Source organism: Xenopus laevis, chromosome 1L, assembly GCF_017654675.1.
Source record: "Xenopus laevis strain J_2021 chromosome 1L, Xenopus_laevis_v10.1, whole genome shotgun sequence".
Taxonomy (NCBI): Eukaryota; Metazoa; Chordata; class Amphibia; order Anura; family Pipidae; genus Xenopus; species Xenopus laevis.
In genome coordinates this window covers 46,265,921-46,290,413 of record NC_054371.1, presented here as the reverse complement: position 1 = coordinate 46,290,413, position 24,493 = coordinate 46,265,921, and the positions used below count along the sequence as shown (strand labels likewise).

Sequence of the window (24,493 nt, the reverse complement as noted above, 5' to 3'; positions counted from 1 at the left end):
ATTTTAGAATGCTGTACTTCTGTGTTTGTTTTTAATGTTTAGTAAAAATATGGGGTTTTTTTTTTGCATGTTTTATAGTTGGGTCAGGGGTAAGGGCTGGTAGGGGTCCCACCTTATAAAGGGCAATAGGTGCGTAGACATATCAGGGATTACAGCTCTCAGGCACAGGGTAACTACAAATCTAAATATATATTTTATTGTTTTAAAATTGAAAGTTGATTAGTACAATGGCCTTTCATGCTGGCAACTACTTACCTATTTAAATGCTCAGAGGTTACTTCCTTGTGAAGGTAAAAGTGTAGTTTGGAATGATAAGAAGGTAATACAATTGTCTTACAAAGAAAGGCCATAGCGCAAAGGTAAAGGGACAATATCACCTTACAGCACGCTGCCATTAGCAAATCACATAGCCCAAGAAGACATGTCAGTCAGCAGCAGGCTACAAACAAGGGCCCCTCCCTCTGCTCAGGCTCTGCTTGGCTTTCTTTAGTCCCGAGTACAATACAGTGACTTAATCTGTTTTCTTTCTCCGTCTCTCAGGGTGAAAGCTTTGCCTTTCAGGCTCCAGAGCTTGAAAGGCCCAATTGCAAGTCTCTCCCTTTTTTGTTTATCCTAGCAACCACCCGCCCCTCTACTCCTGTGTCAGCTGCTCCAAGCCACTGAATCAAGACATAAACACACCGCTTTCTGCTTCACCCAGGAGCACCGATAATGCACTTTTCTCTCTTTTGCGCAGGAAACAGAGGCATTTTATGGTCTGATTTCCATATAGGAAGATCCTTGTAATGGTGGCTTAGATTTCCCAGCCGCACACACTTTGATATTCAGTATTGTATAAGATTTTGGCTCTGTGGATTTAAGTTGCCCTTTCCTGTGTGGACTAATTCAGCCTATGGATGTACCGCCCTCAGTGACCTTATCCTTCCCTTGTTGTGTGCAGCTACATTTTAATTACACAGTTTGGCACAAATTGGTATGTTAATTGTTGCAAAACAAAGAAATGAAGGTGGCTGTATTGGACCTGGGTACTATTTTTGCAAAGATTTTTAAATCTTCCCCAGTTAATCCTGGACCTTCTAGTAGTCCTTTTCCTCAGGGTTCTGCTTCAGGGAACACAAATGGTTCTTTGGCCCAAAAAGCATCTTTTCTTTTACTACCGGCACCACCATCACCAACAAACATTCTGAGCTCATTAACATCTTCTTCTTCGTCTTTGCCTCGCATTCCATCTGGAAAGGCGCTGACTACTCACCTGACAGGATATCCTACACCCAGCAGTCCATCCCATTCATCGAAACCTCATGCTGCCAACTTAGGGGTCAGTTCCTTTGGGGCACCCGCTCAGCAGTTAAATGAAGAATCTGGGTTAGGGTCACAAACTACAGTTACTTCTCCAACACCACCACATACTATTCTAGTACGTCCAGCTCCCTCAAATGTAGCTATACCTGCAATGCAGCTCAACCACCCCAGTCGTTCTCCACGACTTCATCAGGATATCTCTGCTACTGGATGGAACACCAAGTCCATGCTCTTCACTTTGCCAGATATCGGGGAGGAAAGCACAGATTATGAAGAAAGTCACCATAGCCAGGGGTAAGTGAATAGTGTCAGGATGCATTTCTTTGTAAGTACAGCAATATCAAGTATCTGTAATAATAAGATAGAACCTTGCAGGTTATGATAACTAAGCTAGTATGAATTTTTTTTAATGTTTGATTACTTTTAGTAGCCCTGAGGTATGTTGCTCTACATTACGGAAAGTCTGAAGTATTCCAGATAGACAATCCCATAAATGTATAAAGTTAACTGTCCTTAATAACCTCCCTTCTCTATTTAAATACTGCTGAGTTAGTTAAAAACAGATCAGTTTGCTGTATTGTACATGTAATTAATGCAGAAGTGTGAGGATACAGGTATGGGATCTGTTATCTGGAAACCCGTTTTTCAGAAATCTCCGAAATACTGGAGTGTCATCTCCCTTAGACTCCATATTAATCAAATATTGTTTTAAATTTCTGCCCGGCCGAACCGAATCCGAATTTGCATATGAACTGAGGCAGTTCTGTAGTACAAATAATTTAACTACTACCCTCTTTTTGTAAAATATTCTGTTACAAGTAAAACCATGGCAGTCATAAATTAACTGTCACATGAAGTCTGTGTCCTTAGCTGCTCTCCCTGCAAGGATCATCAGTTGTACAGTATGATGCACGATGGGAAGTGAATCTGATGCATGACTTTACTGTTAGAAGTTCAGGGGATATAAACTGTTCTACTTCTGTTAATTAAATCCTGTGTGCCTTTTAATTCACAAATTATCAGTGGAATGCAAGTGATTGGATGTATGGTTCAGTGATTAATCCCATTTATATTAATAGCAGCAGTGTTAGAAGGCTAACACTGTTTAATTTGTGACTTTGCTTTTAGGGCAGAGACACGCTGCTATAATGGGAGATTAGTCACCCAGCAACAAATCGCTCCTTCTTCAGGCAACTAATCTCCCCGAACTGCCTTCCCGTCGGCTAGAATGTAAATCGCTGGCAGCACGGCACTTGAACGCTTCGATTTCCGAAGTTGCCCCGGAATCGCCTCACAAGGAAACTTCGGGTGACTTTGGAAAGCCAAAGCGATCCGAGTGCCACCCTGCCAGCGATTTACATTCTAGCCGACGGGAAGGCAGTTTGGGGAGATTAGCGGTTGAAGAAGAAAAGATTTGTCGCTGGGCGACTAATCTCCCAAAATAGCAGCGTGTCTCTGCACTTAAAGGCCACTATGTGATTTATTTGCCCTAGCTTAAATGAAGGAAATTATTTAATTTATTTTCCAGGAGTATTTCAACCTGTTTTTTTGGGTCGTGAGACATAAATTACATACGCTAATCTAAAAGAAATAATATGAACTGAATGTATATTTACAGTATTTTACTTTGCTCCCCCACACACAGCTACTATGACTGTGTTACTGTCTCAGCTTGCATTTTTTGTCCTGCATTAGATATCGTGTCCCATGCCAGCTAGCAACAGATACATCCCACAGCTCTCCTTATGTGTCATAAAATGGACACTCCTAACAAGAAGCTGTAAAAGAATATTGCCTTGCAAACCATAGGGAGTGGTCTGGAATCCTAAGTGGTGCGGCTGGTCAGGCAGAGCTGTCAGCAGAACTTGTTATAGGGGCCAATCCCTTAATATTCTCATATCATGTACAGAATTTGTCATAAAACTATGACACCAACGGTGTAAGGGTCGGTTCTATGAGATTGGCAGTAAATGTGGGAGTTTACTAGCTAGACAGTTAAAGAGGAAACATTTGGCCACCTACATTCCCCATATTAACACTCCAGATGGCTCGACCACTCACCTCTCCTCGGAGGTGGCTGAGACCTTTAAGCAGTACTATCAGGCACTATACAATATCAATAACCCCGCCGCATCCAACATTTCCCCACAAATGTTGGATTATATCAAACAGTCATCTCGCATAACGAATCACGACCCGTCCCTGCCGGAAGCATTAGCTCAGCCTTTTACGGCAGAGGAACTTAAGGCAGCCATTACCACAACTCCGAGCGGTAAGAGCCCGGGTCCTGATGGTTTCTCAGTGGGAATATACAAATCCCTGGGAGGGACTTTGGCTCCGGCAATGCTAGCAGCTTATAATTCTATCTCAGATCTCTCGCCTCCCTCCCCGGCATTCTTGGAGGCTACCATCACCTTGATTTTAAAACCGGGCAAAGACCCGAAGAATTGTACCAGCTATAGACCCATTTCGTTGTTGAACGTAGATACCAAATTGTACGCAAAATTGCTGGGTAACAGAATTAAGCCGTTGTTAAATGATTTGATACACCCAGATCAGGTGGGTTTTGTGCCCGGGAGGGAGGCGAGAGATAATACCTTGAAGGTCTTCTCTCTTATACAGACTGTTCAAACGGGGAAAACCCCGGTGCTCTTATTGTCACTAGATGCGGAGAAGGCCTTCGATAGGGTGAGTTGGGCCTTCCTTAAAGCGGCAATGCTGCAGGTGGGATGGGGTGAGCGGTTTATCTCTAAGGTAATGGCCCTTTATACTGTTCCCACTGCTAGGATTAGAATTAACGGGATCCTGTCTGAACCGTTTAGTTTGGCGAATGGGACGCGTCAGGGGTGTCCCTTATCTCCATTGTTATACATTTTGGCGATGGAACACCTTTTGCAAGCGATTAGATCGAATCAGCTGATATTGGGGCCCACGATTGCGGGCCAGGAGGTCAAGACTGCCGCATTCGCAGATGACCTCTTAATATTTCTTAAATCTCCATTCCTATCTACTCCGCCCTTACTTGCGGAATTGGTTAATTTTGGGAAGTTTAGTAACTTTAAAGTAAATGTCACAAAATCTGAAGCTTTAGATATTTCGTTGACCCCGGGAGAAGCCAGGCGAATACAGGAGAACTTTCCGTTTTCCTGGCAGTCTCATTCGCTTAAATACCTAGGCATTCAAATCCCCAGAGATCTGAGCCAGACGGCAACATTGAATTACACTACATTGTTAGCCCAATTGAAACAAGATATCAGTTCTTGGGGGTTGTTGCATCTGTCATGGTTTGGAAGGATCAACGCAATAAAAATGGTTATTTTGCCAAAATACTTATATTACTTCCAGACCATACCTCATCCACCGCCCCCAGGGATGATCCAGAAGGTTAATACTATTCTGATACGATTTGTTTGGGACAACAAATCGCCGAGATCAAAAAGGTCTATTCTATTTACCCACAAACGGAAGGGAGGCTTGGGGCTCCCAGATTTGCATTCTTATTGCCAGGCGGCCAATTGCCAGCGTATAGTGGACTGCTTCCATCACACCACTTGTAAACTATGGGTAAAGCTTGAGCAAATCCAGATGAAGCAGCCCATAACAGCGCTCCCTTGGCTGAAAGTATCTGACAGACTTAATAGACAACTTCTCCCCCTAGTTACGCAACTTACACTCTCTATGTGGGATAAATTATCCAGATCGATCGCCATCTCCAGTAACCCGGGACCTATGACCCCGCTGATTGGTAATCCTAGTTTCCCTCCAGGTACTTTGAGTAAGGGGTTTTTACATAAACATGGGCGTGACACTTTGACATTTACCTCGGTCAGAAGTTCCAATGGCATAGCCCCCCTTCACGCTATTGTTGCTGAGCCAGGGAACTCTTTCTCCTTTCAATTTATGCATCACCAGTTAGTACATTGGTTCCAAACACACTCTGACAAGGTTAAGTTATTAACGGATACAACGCCATTTGATGAGCTATGTCTAGCTAAGGCCCCACCACAACATACCATCTCGCAGATTTACAATATCATTCGCAATCTGAAACAGTTACAGTTACCTGGTTACACTACGAAATGGGCAGCTGATATCAAACGCAACATTACCGAGAAAGAGTGGGACGTAAGCTTTAAGCTAACACATACGATGGCAACAGCCTGTAAAGCGCAAGAGACGAATTACAAAATTTTGTCCCGATGGTATCGGTGCCCGGTGGTCCTTCATAAGATGTTCCCAAACTCCTCTAACGAATGCTGGAGGTGTAATTTACACGTGGGGGATATGCTGCATATGTGGTGGGAGTGTCCTATGATTCGAGCCTATTGGGTCGCTATTATAAAATGTATATCTAAAGTGACGGCTATGGACCTCCCCATTGACCCTGGGATGGCACTTTTATCAATACCTCCTCCACAAACTATTATTGTGCGGAAGGCATTGGTTGCCTTCGCCCTAACGGCGGCAAGATCAGTTATCCCCAGATATTGGAAACAAAGTGTTACCCCGCCCGTAGGGGACTGGATAAAGGAACTGAATTCTATCATGCGCAATGAAGAATTGCTCTCCTATTCCAACAAAACACAGGACAATTTTGTCCGCACATGGTCGACGTGGGTAGTCTTTAGGGAATCACCTGATTATACTAATATGCTGGTCAGTTAATTGCATACTCTGTTTCTATGTCCCTCTACATATATGTCCAAGACAGCTCAGGGTGACCTTGAGACAACTCATTGGATGTTACATACTCGGGTTTAGTATTCCCCCTTGTTTGCTGAGAGGGGAATTAAAGGTTTAACATGGGAACTGTGTCCCCCCCCCTCCCCTTGTTATTGATGTATACCGTGCATACATGACGCTACCTTGAGGTATATGGTTAAAACTCTCTGTACTCATTGCTATGGACACTGTATTTGTGACTAAGTCTGCAATTCGATTACTACCTTGCAACGTGCAATAGTCCATGAATGCTACTTTCAGGATATGTATGCATGTAACTCTTTTATATCAGTCCTGTTGTTTATTATGTGTATTTTGTCTTTTAAAAACGAAAAATAAAGAATATATAAAAAAAAAAAACTATGACACCAAAAATATTCTTCTGTAGCAACCACAATTCTGCAAGAACGTTCAATATAATATGGGTATATACAAAAGATCTGGGAGGTTGCTAAATAAGTGGATTTCCTGATTTGGCCACCCATGAGCTGGGTCAAATTAGGCTGATTCCATTATTTGTCTCCAACAAAAGGATGATACTGTAGGCCCATAGAGGCCCACTGGGAGAGGACTTCATCAACACACTGATGTGCTCCTCTAACTGGTGAAATAGGTATTGTATGGTTTTCTGTCAGTTATCTGTCAGCAGAGCCGGGCCAAGCTGGCCAGTCACCCGAGAAAACCAGCCACCTCACCTCCCATGCGCATGTGTAATGAAGTGTGTATGCCTGCTGTGATAAGCAGCATTGGGGGAACAAGGGCCTGGACCAGGGGCAGGTGAAGGAAGAGGTAAATGCCGAGCCCTCCCACCATTGTGCTCTAAACACGTGCCTCTTCTGCCTACTCCTACTTCCGGCCTTGTCTGTCAGGCTATTGGAAAGGCCTCATACATGGGCCAAACTTGGTCTGGAAGGGCAAAGTTGGCAGCTTTTATCAGCCTGTGCCACAAGAGTTTAAAAAAGAAACAAAAAGAGACTGGGTTCACAAAGATAGTGTTGTCATTGACCTGACTGAACAAATATGTACAGTAGGTTTTGTAGCATTCAATTCAACACATCATGGAGATTATTTTCTTTTGTACTTAATTGCTACAAAGGAAAACTGCTTCTTGTATACATAGTCTAAATCTTTTTTTACCTGAGCCACATTCACTTGTACAAAGAGTTGGGGCACAACACAAATATGAAAAATGTCCATGAGGGTGCTAGATAAGCTCTGTAATTGGTTTTTTGGTAGCCCCATAAGTGGATTGGCAGACTACAGGAGGCACTGGTAGTGATGGGCGAATTTAATTGCCAGCCGCAAATTTGCGGCATTTTCGTTGATGTCAACGTTTTGTTTTTTTTTTGCCGGCAACGGAATCTAGGCCAGCATTGGTTTTTGCTGTTGGTGACGATTAACGGACGCCCATTGACTTTAATGGGCGCCGGCATCAACTTTGATGCCGGCTCACATTTTTACGCCAGCGAATTGTCGCTGGTGTCAAAATCGGAGTTTCACAAAATTTTTGCCAGTTTTGCCAATTTTGCAGGAAAATTGCAGAATTCGTGATGAAACGGGACAAATTCTCCCCTCGCTAGGCACTGGCAGTACACCTGGTTTTTGTGAAACCAAAGCTTGGAATTCAAAAATAAGCACCTGCTTTGAGGCCACTGGGAGCAACATCCAAGGGGTTTGTGAGCAACATGTTGCTTATGAGCCACTGGTTGGGGATCACTGGTCTAAATAATAGGGTATAGGCATCTACCATACACATTTATCAATACCGCAACCTGACCCTTCTTATATTGCACCCTGTACTGCAGAGCTCTCCTAGAGCTTCCATGTAAAATATGTATTATTGTCTTGCACACAAAAGACCAGGTGCTTTTCTCCTATACTGTACATCATTCACAACAAACAAAGGGGTAATTCAACACTTACAAATCTGTATGCAGGGGTCAGAGTTAGAGAATCAGGGCCTTTGGCAACTGAGGAAGCCTGCGGACAATACCAGAGGATAACTTATTTCACTTTTAGCAAATGAGCACTGCCAAATATACTTTAAGCGGTTGCCGTTTCTTTTGAAAGTAGGTTATCTTCTCTAATGCATAAGTGCTGGAAAAACTAAACAGCCTATAAGGTTGGCAGGTTTACCTCCAAAATGATGCTAACGTGCATCTTGAAGAATATACTCAAGGAATATGTCAGTTCCAATTAACCTGTAACCCAATGATGGAATGAAAATTCTGAAATTATTTCTGCATACACAGGATATCTAATTAAGGGCAAATCAATGGGTGGTAAACATCACTACTATACTGGGGACATTTTTCTGCTCCTGTAGTTTACATTCTTGTAGAAATGTGTTGTTAGTGCTAAGTAATCCTTATTAGAAACAGGTTACCTTGACTTTTTAGGATTTAGCATTGTTTTAGCTTTGTTTTTACTACTCTGCTTTTTCTTGTAGCCTGAATGAAAACAAGTAACCAAGGTAAAGATATGCAGTTCTTTTGTCCTACTGCCAGAGACTGTCAGATCCGTTTTTTTTTCATTCTACTAGGGAGATATATAGTGTGTAGCCTGCAACATCTTTGTTGTTTTTTATTAGACTTTAGTAGCTTCAGCAGTCTGCCCACAGTAACCTGGGCTGTTGAAAAATTCACCTCTTAGCCTTCATAAAGATCACTGGCATGTATAATAATTGCAAGGGCTTTATATCTCACATTTTTGGATTTTTTTTTCTCTTTGTACTTCATGCTAAGTGATTTTTCTTGGGGGATCCCAGATAAATCAGAAATTGAGTGATTTTTTTAAAAAAAAATGGTTTACAACACATATCATAAACAATTAAAAGAGGATTTAATGAGTTTGATGTCCTAAATGAGCATGAGAACGTTTATATATTACACTAGATCAGTGATCCCCAACCAGTGGCTCGTGAGCAAGATGTTGCTTGCTAACTCCTTGGATGTGGCCTCAAAGCAGGTTCTTATATTTGAGTTTTTTGGCTGCATACAAAACCAACCAGCCTTCTGTATGCTGCCAATCCACATAGGGGCTAACAAATGGCCACATATAGCCCTTATTTTGTATCACCCAGGAACACTTTTCATGCTTGTGTTGCTCCCAAACTCTTTACATCTGAAAAAGTTTGTGCACCCCCGCGCTAGATATTTCAGGTATGGGATCTGTTATCCAAAATGCTCAGGACCGGTGTTTTCCTAGATAAGGAGTTTGCCTACTAAAAATTTACCCAATAGGATTGTTTTGCCTCCAATCAGGATTCATTATATCTTAATTGGGATCACGTACAAAGTTTTAATATTATAGAAAAAAGGATATAATTTTTAAAATTTTTAATTATTTGCTAAAAATGGAGTCATTAGGAGATGGCCTTCAGAGTTTTCTAGATAACATGTCTCCGCATAATGCATTCCATACCTGTAAGTTGTTGGCACATAGTAATGGCCCTTTTCTCACTTAAGCTTACAATCTAGGGGAGATAGCTACACCTTTTTGGGAAAACGAATTACTTCAAGAGAAGAGCTTTGTATAATGAAGGCAGATCCCCTTTCATTCCCTGGAAAAAGGTCTACATAGCTTGTAGCTGGAAAGAATACTGTAGGTACTTTCACAGTAAAGTGTTTCTGTGAGATCTAAACAGGTGACCTGTCGATCCCCTAACGAGAATCTGAGAGTGAAAGAGATATGATCTAGGAATATACTTAAGTCTTGGCGAATGTCAGGTCTGTAGTGTTTAATATTTAATTTTGCTTCTTATGGAAGAGCTAATTAAAAAAATGTTAGCGGATCGGTGTAGGCTTTCTTCGTCCAGAACAGTATCTTATTGCTTCTTCAATGTCTTTGGCTTTTCTGGAATAACAATACAGGTATTTACAGTATAAATAAAATATTCACATGGCGGACAGCATACAAAGAGAAAATTAGCACAGGCTAATGACCTGCCAAAAATAGCACCGAACCTAAAAGTTGTCACTTTAATAAGGGCCTGCATTTTTAAATAAACATTTATGATGATGAGGTTGTAGCTTGTATCGATTACTTTATTTGGGCTTTATGATAGGAAGTTAAGTACAGAAGGCGATGTAAGTAGAATAAGAATTTAAATTAAAAACAGAGTAAAGGTGGCCATACACGGATAGATCCGCTCGTTTGGCGATGTCGCCAAACAAGCGGATCTCCCTCCGATATGCCCACCTTGAGGTGGGCAATATCGGGCTGATCCGATCGTGGGCCCTAGGGCCCAACGATCGGATCCTAGCGTTCGCCAAACGGGCGGTCGGATCGCGGGACCGCATCAACGAACAGATGCGGCCGCGATCCGACGGGATTTTTAATCCCATCCGATCGAGATCTGGCCGACTTTCGGACAGATCTCGATCGGGGAAGCCCGTCGGGGGCCCCCATACACGGGCCAATAAGCTGCCGACTCGGTCTGTCGGCAGCTTTTATCGGCCCGTGTATGGCCACCTTTTGTCGCATAGTCCTTCAACATTCTGTTGAAGGTAGAAACTTCTTGCTCTTCTTGGTACAGCTATGGGATCAAGAATCCCAGCTTCCAGACAGATCTGAATTACAGGAGGCCCATCTCACATACAGTCTTTTTTTAGCAGATAATGCAAATTTTTATTTCCTTTTTATCTGTAATAGAACAGTACCTTCTGCTTAATGTAATGTAATTAATTTGAATGAATCCATATTGGTGGTAAAAAATCCTGTTGGGTTTATTTAAGTTTTAAATGATGTCTATGAAAATAATCCTTATCTGGAAAACCAGAGGCCACAAATATTACAGATCTCATACCTGTATATGATCTCTGTGAAATAGATGATCATTTTAACTCTGACTGCATTTCATTATTCTTTTATTTTTTCATTTGAACAATACTTTTGAAGTTTTCTAGGTGGTTTCAAAAAAGGTGGCAGTGATGCTGGTGATTGATTGTGAAAACCTGCTTACTTTAACTAACTTGCAATGCATAAATGAATTCTCAACCTAGAACACAAATGCTATTTCACTGGTTGTTGTGCTGCCATGTAGTAATTATCTGTATTCATTTAATGTACTAATTTGATTCAAGTGGGGTGTAGGCAAAATTATTGAATCGGTGGCCTATGTAGATTCGAGTGTCCACAACCAAAGTAAGTTATGAATATGTACAAAAAGGTCCCTTTTTTGTACATATTCATATCTGTATTAATTACTAATCAGCCTTATATTGTGACATTTCTATTCTATGTGTACTGTATATTGTGAGTGGATCCCTAAGCTCAGTAAGTGACAGCAGCACAGAGTATGTGCAGTGAATCAGCAGGAAAGAAGATGGGGAGCTACTGGGACATCTTTGGAGACACACTAGGATCAGAGTGTGGGCTTCTGTGAAACTATGGGGCAAATTCACTAAGCGCCGAAGCGCCGAACGCTAGCGTTAATTCGCTAGCGTTTGGCATTTTCGTTACTGCGCAAATTCACTAACGAACGCTGGCGTAGTTTCACTAGTGTTACTTCGCACCCTTACGCCTGGCGAAGTTTCGCTAGCGACGTAACTACGCAAATTCACTAACGCGCGCAGTGTACTGAACGCTACCTTTTACGCTAGACTTCCTTCGCCACCTCAGACCAGGCGAAGCGCAATAGAGTAGATAGGGATTGCTTCAAAAAAAGTCCAAAAAACGCTGGCGTGTTTTCTACATTATGGGTGATAGGCTGAAAAAGATCGAAAATGTTTTTGGGGCTCCCCTCCTTCCCCCCTACATTTCCTGACTCATGGCAACTTACCTAGACAGTGGGCACATGTGTAGGGCAAAATAAAAATTTTATTTGATGTTTTGAAGGTTTTCTAGCCATTTGTAGTGCTGATACGTATTCCTCCATTGAAATTTGAATTTGGCGCCGTATGCAAATTAGCCTTCGCTAGCGTAACTTCGCTTCACTTAGCGAATCAACGCTAGCGCAACTTCACAATCTTACGCTACCCCTGTGCGCAACTTCGGATTTTAGTGAATTTGCGGAGCGCTGGCGAAACTACGCCTGGCGAAGTGCGGCGAAGAATTTGCCCCTATATCTCTAAACATCACGGGTGTCAAAACTTGGATATATAAATAAGGACTATAGCTGAAATACCTCTAGCACCACTTAAGTTACGAACATTTACACTGGTTAAATATTAACTCCTGATGGTGGTGCATGATTTTTTATTCACATGCGGTTATATTCGAACATAGCAAATTCACTAAAAATATCATAATTTATTTTGAAATACTGCACTATATATTTTTTTACTGTTTTATTCCCCCTCAAAACCTTGTGGATTTTGAGGAATACAGCAATCTCTTGTGGAAATTATCTTTGGAGACACAGATCTTTACTGCTAAAGGGCTGTGGTTGCCTTGGGCTGGTACAGAAGCACAAAACATAATGTACAACATTTATAGCTACTTCTTTAGTTAAGCTTTAGTTTTCCTTTAAGCAAATGCTGCTTTCAATAGCAATTGTTTTTACAAATAACTTTAAAAGAACTGACATTTTGTAATGAATGTATATTAGAAAAATTGCTTAGCATTACATTTTTACATTCTTTTATTAGGCAAATTTTTATTTTGGGATTGACTTGCCCTACACCTTTTATAGGACAGGCAAGGTCATTAGCAACTGAGTCAGTTTGACTAAATGACAGTTCCTCACCTGTTTATGCCCTTAACGCCTGGAGACACAGCACTGATATAATACTTGCACTAACATGCACAGTAGTGGAAGAGTAAACCTCAGATTCTAATTACACCATGTTTGCAATAAATGCAGTTCTGTCAATGTACAATGCTCTAGGTCAAAAGGTAGGCATGATATTGTATAATGTAATTTGTAATGATTATTCTCGTACCAAAAAATTCAAACAAGATTTTCATCTTAAAGAACACCTATTGCCCAAGTGCCCCCCTGGAGGTATCAGAGGAAGTGTCAAACAATCCTACATGAGATGCATGCACGTAATGACTTGAATATACATGCCTGTATTCCAACATTGCTCCCTGCTCCTAGGTGATTCTTCCGGGTGCTCTATCCAGATCACTCACAAGGACATTTTATTTAGGTCTTGCAGCTCTTAAAGGAGAACTAAAGCTTAACTAAAGAAGTAGGCTAGAAATATTGTCCATTATGTTTTGGACCAGCCCAACCAGCCTCTTAGCATTGATAATCTGTGTCTCTGAAGATGCCCCAGTAGCTACCCAATTTATTTTCTGCTGATTCACTGCACATGCTCTGGGCTGCTGTCAGTTATTGAGGTGACTCAACATATACTTTACATATAGAATAGAAATGTCACAATATAAGGCTCATTAGTAATTAATACAGATAATTACTACATGGCAGCACAGAAACCAGTGCAACTAGCATTACAATTAATAATCAGCCCTGTAGAATCATCTTATATTACAGGCAAACCTTCTTTTCTGTTTGATAATTCACGACAACCCCTAATCTCAGCTTCTTAGCAGCTGCTCAGAGCCCACTGATCATGTGTCGCAGACACCTTCGAAGATAGTGACCCCCTGTGACAAGTTTGAAACCCTGGTTAATTGCTGCTATTGAGAAGCTGAAACGTTTGGCTGGTGCAGTATATACTGTAAAATATGGCATTTTTAGCCACTTTCATTTTTAGGGTATCTCCTTTAACAGCTGTATATCTTACAATAAGGGATGAAGTATCTCTTATCATATAATTAATTCATATAAAAATCCCTAACATTTGTAGAAATGGTTATTATTATTATTATGATTATTATTAACACGTATTTATAAAGCGCCAACATATTATGCATCACTGTACAATAAAAAAAAGTAGCGTAAAGTAAAAGCTAAAATGGAAAGCTGTTAAAATTTTGTATCTTGTGATTGCCTTCTGTCCCTAGCCTGTTTAACCTTGTTTGGTGTTAAAAAAAAATGGTTCTATAGAAGAAATTGAGAATATAGAATATCGGCTCAGTACAGATATCATTCCTGTGTGAAGGTGTCTAGTGTCCCACTTTGCGTGTATGTATGGCATAACTGTTGCCTAGATCTGTTTTAGATCCACTCTTGACTTAGGGAGGGTGTATTTCCACATTCTGTGCTGAGTAAAGATTGTCTAATAAGTCTGTTTGATCGAACAAATACTGCTCCTGAGAGAAGGTGTGTCTAAACTCTGTTTTGAAGTGCTTGATTGTTTGGTGGAGTTTTAGCTTCAATAAAACACCTATAAAAATGATTGATTTGCTTATATTGTTTGTTCTTACAATTCATTATCATTTTTACATAGTTTGAAGAGAAGAGGTTTGTCCACCTACATTTTAGGACAAATCGGGCTAGTGATTGGATCATATTAGGTGCCAATCAGGAGAGCAGCATAATACATGCCTATGTGGTCCACACCTGCTAGAATTTTCAAACCTGCCCAATAGATATCTGGATGATTTTCAGGTTGGCAGTCGTTGAGAGCCTACATGAACAGATAAGATGCCAATTTAAGGGGCCAAATCAGCAGCTGAAATCTGCCCATGTCTGACCAGCTTTACTTTTAGTAGTAGTTTATTTTTGTTTTTGCAATTAGCACATGTTAGTAAATAAGCCCTACAAAGCACCATGTTTATACACTTTCCCTTGCCCTAATCAGATTCGAGAACAGAGTTGCACCTCACACTGTATTTAAAGCTGCGCACAGAAGAGTCGGGAGATGGGTGACACATTTCAGAATGCACAAACTGCAAAATGCTGGGGGATCAGGGCACTGTATTCTGCACAAGCAGCAGCTTGCACCCATCAGTGGTACAGGCTCAAGTGCTCCATTAAGAACTATAATGGTTGGTACAGCACTCTCCAATATGTTTTATACAGACTTACTCTACTCAATTAATTGAGTGGTGCAGGAGATAAACAATTGATTTAAATAACTAAAATGCGAAAAAGTATCTCCAAATTTGCACTCGGTATTTAGTCTATCATTAAATATTAATTTATTTTAATTATCCTCGCAGCCACCTGATTCAATAAGTTAGAACTCCATAAATATATGCAAATTAATTATCTTTAATACATAAAATCACATTTAAATTAATAACACGATTAAACATTATTAATAAAGTGCGTAAATTGATAATGGGTTAGAAAACTGGAACTGTTAATCAATTAATGTAAAAATTCATGATTAGTTGGTGGTCAATTAATATGAAAGTTCATGATTGCTAGATAATAAATTCATCTGTTATGAACCAGTTAATAGCAACGTTTTGATTCCTTAATTATGGTTAGTTTGTTAGTGTCCCAGAAAAATTTCATACATTTTCAAAGTGATCAGTTAAGAAAGTTTAAGAAATTTCACTGGAAGTACGCTAGTTCCATTCACTCCTTCTTCTTGCTCATTTTGAATTATCAAATTGCCAATTTGTTTATGCTGCTACTTTTAAGTATTCATCCTTTCAGCTGGAAACCAATTTGAAACAAATGTAGCAGCATATGGCAATATATGTAAGTTTATCGTCCTTCTATAGCCAGCTAATTTGGAGACACAGCCAACACGCAACAAAGTACTATAAAAGAAACTGTTGCTTGATAGATAACATGTTGATTGGCATTCCCAGGGCCCAATGTTACTCGGAATAGCGTTTACTTTCAGTGTTAACACGCCAAAGTGCTCCATTAATATCCACAGTATTTTACACCAGTAATTCTATTCCTGTAATTCTAATTTGTGTGCTTTATGTATATAAAAGAATAATTGCAAGTCTGGTGTCACTTTCCTTATGACCCCTTTTGCTGTCATATTGCCCAGTCACAGCACATGATTTTATTAGATGGGAATACTGCTACTATGTGGAAAGAAGACATAAATAGGCACTTGAGTTAACAGAACAGTTAGAGGAGTGTGACCCATGTCTTACAGGAAAATGGGCAGTTTGTACAGGGCCCACTAGGATATAAAAGTATGGGACTGATTACCTGGAAACCTGTTATCCAGAATGTTCCGAATTACTGGATGACCATCTCCCATAATATCCATTTCATCCAAATAATCCAAATTTTTTAAAATTATTTCCTTTTTCTCTGTAATAATAAAATAGTTCATTGTACTTGTTCTCAGCTATGATATAATTAATCCTCGTTGAAAACAAACGCAGCCTATTGGGTATATTTAAGGTTTAAAAGTTTTTCCAGTGGAAATAAGGTATGAGGATCCAAATTATGTGGAAAACCCCAGGTCCCAAGTATTCTGGGTAACATACCTGTACTGTCTATGAGGTTGGTGCTCTGTGGTCTCTATGGTCTCTGATTTGCTGCCATGGACTTTAAACTGTTGCTTGAGAATATCAATGAAACCACTTGCTAAATCTCCCTAGCATATACTCTTCATTTGAGAGTTCCTTTAGAGAGGACCATGCAAGACAAATTAACTTTCCTTTGGCCCTGTCCTGAGTCCCTGGATCATTTCATTATGCAAAGCAGAAGCAAATATTTTACATTTTCACTTATTTAAAATGTCCACCTTTTCTGAAAAAAAATGGACCTTCCTATGTCAGTTATTTTTTTCTGTTGATAACACTGACTTATGTTTTATAGCTGGGGCTGGTAACCCTGTTCTACATCTCGTTCCCACCCTCCTAAAAGAACTGCTGAGCACTGCATTGTACAATACTGATGAGTATGATTACTCTAAAGGTTAACAAAAATATATAGGCCCTAGAATATATAACCCTAATTTGGTTTCAATCTCTTTAAATAGCAATTACCCGTTGCAATCCAGGGCTCTGAGTCCCTGGAACTGGTATTTACAGCGCAGTGCTTCCACCTAGGGAACACTGAGCATCACACCTCATGGAATTTCCACTAGGACAAATAAAACACACAGTTTGCAAATAAAACAGATATGAACTTTATATAAACAGTAGTGAAAGAACTTGGCCAATCTAATACACAGTACACTCCTGCACCGGGGAAACATGGGACCTACATAACTAACTATTAGGTATCACTCTGACTGTTTCTCCAACACAGTCCTTTTTATTATCAAAGTCCCAATCCTCTGGGACACAGTTCAGTTCAAATAGAATGTCCCTTCCCCAGAGCTCTTATACCCCAGGTAGCGCTACCTTTCCCAAAAGTACCTCTCCCTTTGAAACTTAGCAGATGCTCTAACGTAGCAGGTGAATGCACAAGACCTGTCCTCACCCAGGGGAATCACACAGTGGCCAAAGTATCCACAGGCAGGAGATAGAAACTGGCTCTCCCTGATGCTCAAATTTTTTCTTAAAGCAGAGCAAAATGCAGCCCTTTACTTATCCTTCTCCCTGGAATATACTTTCAAGCAGCACTGTCACGCTCCACAGATCTGGATCTCTCATTTGGCTGCAAAGTCAGGCACTCCCCCTCTCCTAGGGATGCACTAGGGTGCCCAGCCAATCGAATGGCTTTTCAGCATGTAACCGGGCTGGATGATGTCACAGATAGAAAAACAGGGGAAGGACTTGTCTGATCCCCCTACAAATATTTGGGTAGTTTAGCTCAGAGCCGGGCCAACCCGGCCAGGCGCCCTAGGCAACCTGGCGGGCCACGGCGCCGGCTCTGTGCGTGATTGACTGCGAATGCGCAAAATTTTGCACCATCGCGCATGCGCGAATTTTCGCTCCAGCGCGCATGAGCGAGATTTCGCTCCAGCGCGCATGCGCAAAATGTGTGCGCAGAAGAACATTTATGCGCAAGCCACCAGTGGCAGTCGGGGAGAGACAGGGCCAGACACGGGGTAGGCGACAGAGCAGGTACGTGCCTGGCGCCCCCTCAGCACGTGCCTACTCTGCCTACCCCTAGTTCCGGCCCTGGTTTAGCTTTCTCAGTCTTAGCAACTCCTTTCAACTTCTAGCATAACAATAAGAAAAAGTACCTAGGGATAAACCATACATAGACTGAGTGCATTCCATTTCTAAGCCTCTTTTACCTAAGTGCAGTACATGTGGCTGTGTACACATTCCATTTCTGATCTCTAGATTTCATAGTTATTTTTCTCTTTTAAATGACCAGTGACACTAGCAAAGAACAATGCCATAAAAGCTCTAACAAAGGGAGTCATATTTGTAAAAGTGTGTAAAATATTTGAAGCCATATTTTTAAAGCCAAATGAATTATATATTTTTTTCATCTGTCCTACTTTTTTGCCAATCGGTAAAATGTGTGCAGTAACAGAGGGGTTAAATTAATTGGACAGGTGGTAGGGTGTGGAACCGGATATGTTACTGCATCATTGCAGATTAGGATTGTTTGCACAGAATTGCTTTGAAAGGTCACCAGTTATTTAACAATTGTTTTTTAATTTTTACATGTAAAATCACATGCCCTGGAAATCTCCAAGACTGGATATATGAGAATGACTATCTCAGCCCAATGAGCCCCAAGTAATTTTGATTGTATGAGCTGTGTTACTACAAGTATACTCCCTGTACTATCCGAGGGCCATCATCAGGGGATTCCAGTCCGGAGCCCTGTGCTAGAGGGGGGCCTAAGAGATGCAAAGGTGCTACTCTCCTGTTGCAAACTGGGTTTGTGGAGAGGTTTTTGCTGATTGTGGTCATAGTTTTTACATTATGAGGCCTGACTGGGGTGTGTCAGGGGCACACTGTTTCATGACCATTTTTTTTCATTGGGGCTTCATTCTACTTATTAGCAACAGTGACTAGTGTGCTCATAGTTGGGGTTAGCTGGCTAACTTACTGGTATGGAGCCCTTATGAGTATGTATTGTGCATCTGTTTTTCATGATTACATGATTATGATTAGCATAATAATTACAAAAAAGCTAATCAGAGTAGATATAAGGTGTATATTTTTTCATGCGAGATCAAAGCCTAAAATGTCACCATTATTTTACAACACTCTAGACCTGGTGTTATGGTTCCAGCCATTGTACTGGCTAAATTGCTTTGCAGTGTCCCACTGTTTTTTCCAAAAGGTGGCATGTTTGATGTTATCCAACCAGCCACTTGTAGACTTAATTGCTGGATTTCTGCTATGGCCGTCCATTTGGCTGCCACTCCTTACAGTCACATCTGCCAGAGCCCAGTTTGGAATATGGAGGATCAAATGCCACATATGATACCCTTACATACATTGATGGATGGATAGTAAAGTTATTATCAACAGAACTACCTGAGAAAACTGTTCAAACTTTAGACTATTGTGCTCCTAGTGTTAATCCATTCAACCAATTACATTTGTCCTGTAACATCAAAGCACAAAGTGCTCGTAGTGTATTTTAGACATAGGTATGTCTAAAAAAGTGAAGTGATTTTGCAATAGAAAAGGGGCATCTTTGTAACCACTACATAAATAGCTCTTCCTCTTAAGTACTCACATGCTGTCAGCTTTTCATATTAATCAAGGATAGAATGTGTTGCAAAATGTTTTCCTCTGTCTGCATCAGCTCAACAACTTCCTCAACCAGAAAAGATTAAATGTCTGGAAATGAGGCAATTTTATTTACATTTACAAAGCACATTATAACGTGCCCCCCTCCATCCTTGTGCTATGGGGAATCCCTTGCTTCACCCTTGCTGGCAAACTGCTGTGTACAAAATATAATAATGAAAATACACCACAACTCCCCTAACAACAACTGGAATTGATTTGTAAAGATTAGAGTCCAGTGTGGGTCCATACAGGTAGATCCATGCGAGACCCGCAACCTGACCTGGATCTCTGGAATTGGATCAACCAAGTTATGGGAAAAACAAGAAGACAGGTGGGGAGCAGGGCCAATTGAAGACTGTATGGTGAGATACCATAAAACCATAACAGCATTGGTATTCCCTTGTAACAAGCACAATTCTGAATTGTATATAGTTGCCATTTCAGTCACAAATGAAAGAGAACTCTCATTCACATTTCATACCATGTTTGCAAGAGAATTAAATGGGGAAACAGTTATGATTACCTTTTGGCTGACAACTATATATGAATAACAACTGAATGTGAAGAATGAAGATTTGTTCTGCTTTGCGGTTGGCAAGTGCTACACAAGCATGCATTCTTTTGTTTTCCTTCCATTGTGCAGCACCTCTCTTGTACCAATAGGTCATCATGTTTATTAAGTGGCTTTATGCAATCCTGTAGGAAGAAGCTAAGAATGTTGTCGTTTAAAGCTTTAACAAACATTATTATCGTGTTCCCTTGGAGAGAAGCTACACAGAGACATCTGCACAAGCAGAATACTGCCAGCTTTGTTTATTTTTATTCAAGATATGTCCTAGTGTTTTCTGCAGATTTGTAACACTTGAGTAACAAAAGTGCCATAAGAAATCCCATACAAGGACACACCTAGCAGCACATGTTTTCATACCCTTAACACACATACAAACAGTAACAGTTTATTTTAGATTGTAAGCTTCTTTTTGGCAGGGCCCTCTTCATCTTTTGAACTGGTTACTGGTCGATATGTAAGCAATTCTGTATGTTCTTTGTATAAACCCATGTATTCTACAATGCTGAGGAACATGTTGGTGCTCTAAACATTAGGGATGCACCGAATCCAGGGTTCGGTTCGGGATTCGGCCTTTTTCAGCAGGATTCGGCCGAATCCTTCTGTCCGGCTGAAACGGAATCCGAATCCTAATTTGCATATGCAAATTAGGGGTGGAGAGGGAAATCGCGTGACTTTTTGTCACAAAACAAGGAAGTAAAAAATGTTTTCCCTTCCCACCCCTAATTTGCATATGCAAATTAGGATTCGTTTCAGCATTCGCCCGAATCCTTCAGTGCATCCCTACTAAAAATACATGTTATTATTAAAGGGGAACTATCGCGTAAATGAAAATTTAATATAAGCTTCCTCATACTGAAATAAGAAACTTTCTAATAACATCTGCTCCATTTCCTGTATTAGAGCTAACTCAAATAACTGATTCCAGTACAAACAAAATCTAACAAAATAACTGCCTTTTGCACAAATTCTGCATGTAGAGAGACATGATGTCTGGTGATTTAATAGAGTCAGCTCTAATACATCTTCTAGGCAAAAGGAGTCCCCCCTATAAGATATATTGGATCATTCATCTGACTCCCAACTCCTGAATGAAGACAGAATGAGGAGAAGCAAATGCTGAGAGAGGAATAGTGAAGATAAACTTAATTATTTCAGAAATGGTACAGAATTGCTAATGTATTGTATTTAGAAAGTTTCTTATTTCAGTATGGTGAAGCTAATATTAAATTTTCATTTTCAGGATAGTTCTCCTGTAATAATAATAAAAAGTAGGAATGCACCGAATCCAGGATTTGGTTCGGTATTCTGACTTTTTCAGCAGGATTTGGATTCGGCCAAATCCTTCTGCATGGCCGAACTGAATCTGAATCCTAATTTGCATATGCAAATTAGGGGCAGGGAGGGAACACACGTGACGCAAAACAAGGAATTAAAAAATGTTTTCCCCTTCCCACCCCTAATTTGCATATGCAAATTAGGATTTGGTTCGGTATTCTTTTGCGAAGGATTCGGGGTTCAGCCGAATCTAAAATAGTGGATTCGGTACACCCCTAATAAAAACAGAATAACTCTTTGCAGGTGTGCGAGGGAATGAGGAATTAACAAGAAAGGGGAAGCTGCAGCGATAGACACTGAAACTTGCACAGCGGAAACCTATTAATAAGGCAGCAGATCACAAGAGATACATTAGCATTAGCATTTCCTACTGTTACAATTATCCTGAACAAACAGAGAAAAACAAGGGTGGCCAACAAGTGTCAGGCCCCTCTTAGGGTATCCATTCATGTTGCCCATAGGCTGCTCAGTTAGATACCGTATGAGTTGGGTGTTTTTATGGGCACCTTAGATAAAGCATATATCCCATAACAATTGTGGCCTATACATATTTCGTTGTTAGTCTCATAAAAGTGTCATCAGTAGGGAAAAATAAATTTAAAAAAGACAGTGCTCGCCTTTTATAAAAGTGCAATCAAAAATATAATTCTATGTTAACCTTATTCCACCTTTTTAATGCTAACACTGGGTTGGGAGTTCTGTACATAAGAGCCTGGACATGGAACCCCTTGCTGAATTCTCATATCCTTGAGGGCCATCATCAGGGGATTCCAATCAGGAATCTCATTCCCTTGTATTAAATCAGGATGTACATTTTTGTGCATTTACTCAGCTCTTATGAAAGAGAGGCATGCTCAATGTCTGATATGCGCCAGATGAGAAAAACCAATCCGCTATCCTCCGCACCTCATTTACCTTATATACCTTAAGAATAATAACTAACCACAATTTATATATTGAATAATGTATAATATAAAGATATAAACAGTCATCAAGGAGTTCCATGACCAAATAAAAGCACAAGACCAAAGGTCATGGATATCCATTTGATCTCTATGACTTCGGATATCCTTAAACTGGTCACACACGGGCCAATAAAAGCTGCAGACAGACTGAATCGGCAGCTTATTGGCCCGTGTGTGGGGCCCTCCGATGGGCTTCCAGATCGATATCTGGCCGAATGTCATATGGCCACCTATATACTGAACTGCCCTAGGCACCGCACCTTTCTTGCAGTGCGCTTGCTTGCGTGCATACGTGAGGGGGGTGAAGCAGCCGGTCAGCGTGCGTAGAGGAGGGGGCAACACAGATGGCCAGGTTGCCTGGGGTGCCTGGCTGGCTTCGCCCTGATGGGGAATATATTTTTTTAACTAGGGATGTACTGAATCCACTATTTTGGATTTGGCCAAACCCCCGAATCCTTCGCGATAGATTCCGCCGAATACCAACTGAATCCTGCATATGCAAATTAGGGGTGGGAAGTGGAAATTTTTTTTACTTGTTTTCCATGTTTTGTGACAAAAAGTCACGAGAGTTCCCTTCTTGCTTCTAATTTGCATATGCAAATTAGGATTCGGATTCGGCCGGGCAGAAGGATTCAGCCGAATCAGAGTCCTGCTAAAAAAGGCTGAATCCTGGACAAATCCCGAACCGAATCCTGGATTCGGTGCATCCCTATTTTGAACGCTTATTTTATTTGTGATAAAGGTATCTGAGGGTTGCACCCCTAAAACTACCACCCTAAGCACAAGCCCTTGGATGCCTATATGGTAAATAAGACCATGACTGGAACAATTAATGGTAGCTATACCATGTGTGGCCCCTCGTATGCTCTCCATCTGTTTGGCCTGTGGGCTTATCACCCAGAGCAAGTAGGAAATTGGTCCCTGTATTACTGATTTTACTGAACCTTCCTGCAAAATTATTTTTAGGGACTCAACCCCTAAAAACTGGGAAGGAGGACCATTTTTGCACACTTATACATTGAAATTGTCATCGGCCACTCCAAGTCCCCAGAAACTGAATGAGCTGCATCTGAAGCAAGCAACGGGTTGAAATGTTCATGCATTGTGAGGATTTTTCATGCTTAAGCAGTGACACCTACTGTCCTAATCAGTGAACTTACTTTACACTGCAAACAACAGTAATGGTATTACTGTATTATAACTTTTATATCAACGAACCCTGTAAATACAGTAGAACCCCCAATATATGTTTTTCAGGAGACAAGAAAAAATACTGTAAAATATGGGAAAATGTAAAATCAGTGAAATGTTTTATGGATTATATATCGGTGGGACAACAAAAAATGGTGTAAAATAAGGGAAAACTTAAAATTAGGGTATATATAAAATTGAAGTTTCACTGTTAACAAGCCTCACACACGTAGATAAGGGTATAGATTTTTATATATTATTAAAATCTAAACAGTTGCTCACATGAGTGCCTTTGGGCCAAGTATCCAACACAGCACATGTTGGTGGTCCCTGGTAGACAACAGGAGGTAGACAGGGCAATGTAATAAAAAGCAAAATATGCTATAGGTCTAGTCACCTATAGCAACCAATCAGCAGGTAGCATTCACTGGATATCTGTTTGAAAGCATACAGCTGATTCGTTGCTATGGGTTACTAGACATAGCCACATTTTCACATAGACCAGATAATCACATTACATATGTGTTACTTGCTTAGTAGATATGTGTGAATAATAAATACTCTACTTTACCCAAAATTACAGGGGTCCCATCTCAATAGTATTTTACCGGCCTGGCTGGTAAAATTTAGCTTGAAGCCAGAAATTATGAAAATCTACATTATCTGTCTAACCCCTGGTATTCAAGACTTCAAGGGATTCTGAAAGTTGTGGTTAAACAACAAGATATGTTGAACATAAACAGAAGACCCTGAATTTGTAGTTACATTTTCAAACATAAGGAGTTCGAGCACTTCGGTCTTTATGGCACAGTCCCAAATTTCTATACATTTGTAACACTAAATGCACCCCCTGATCTGATCATTCTTCCAGGTGATTATATACAGTATCTAGCAATAGTAGGGTATCCCTTCTCTAGAAACCCATTATACAGAAAGTTCCGAATTACAGGAAGGTCGTCTCCCACAAAGTTCATTT

At 40.6% G+C, this 24,493-nt stretch overlaps 1 protein-coding gene across 1 annotated transcript in view; it reads left to right on the top strand.

The window, feature by feature from the left end:
- Positions 1-515: 515 nt before the first annotated feature.
- Positions 516-24,493, top strand: part of fam149a.L (family with sequence similarity 149 member A L homeolog) — a 65,106-nt gene continuing 41,128 nt past the window's right edge. The window contains exon 1 of the mRNA XM_018230289.2: positions 516-1,596. Within this exon, the coding sequence (XP_018085778.1) occupies positions 1,001-1,596 (596 nt within the window). The 5' untranslated portion in view covers positions 516-1,000. The remainder of the gene's footprint in view (positions 1,597-24,493) is intronic.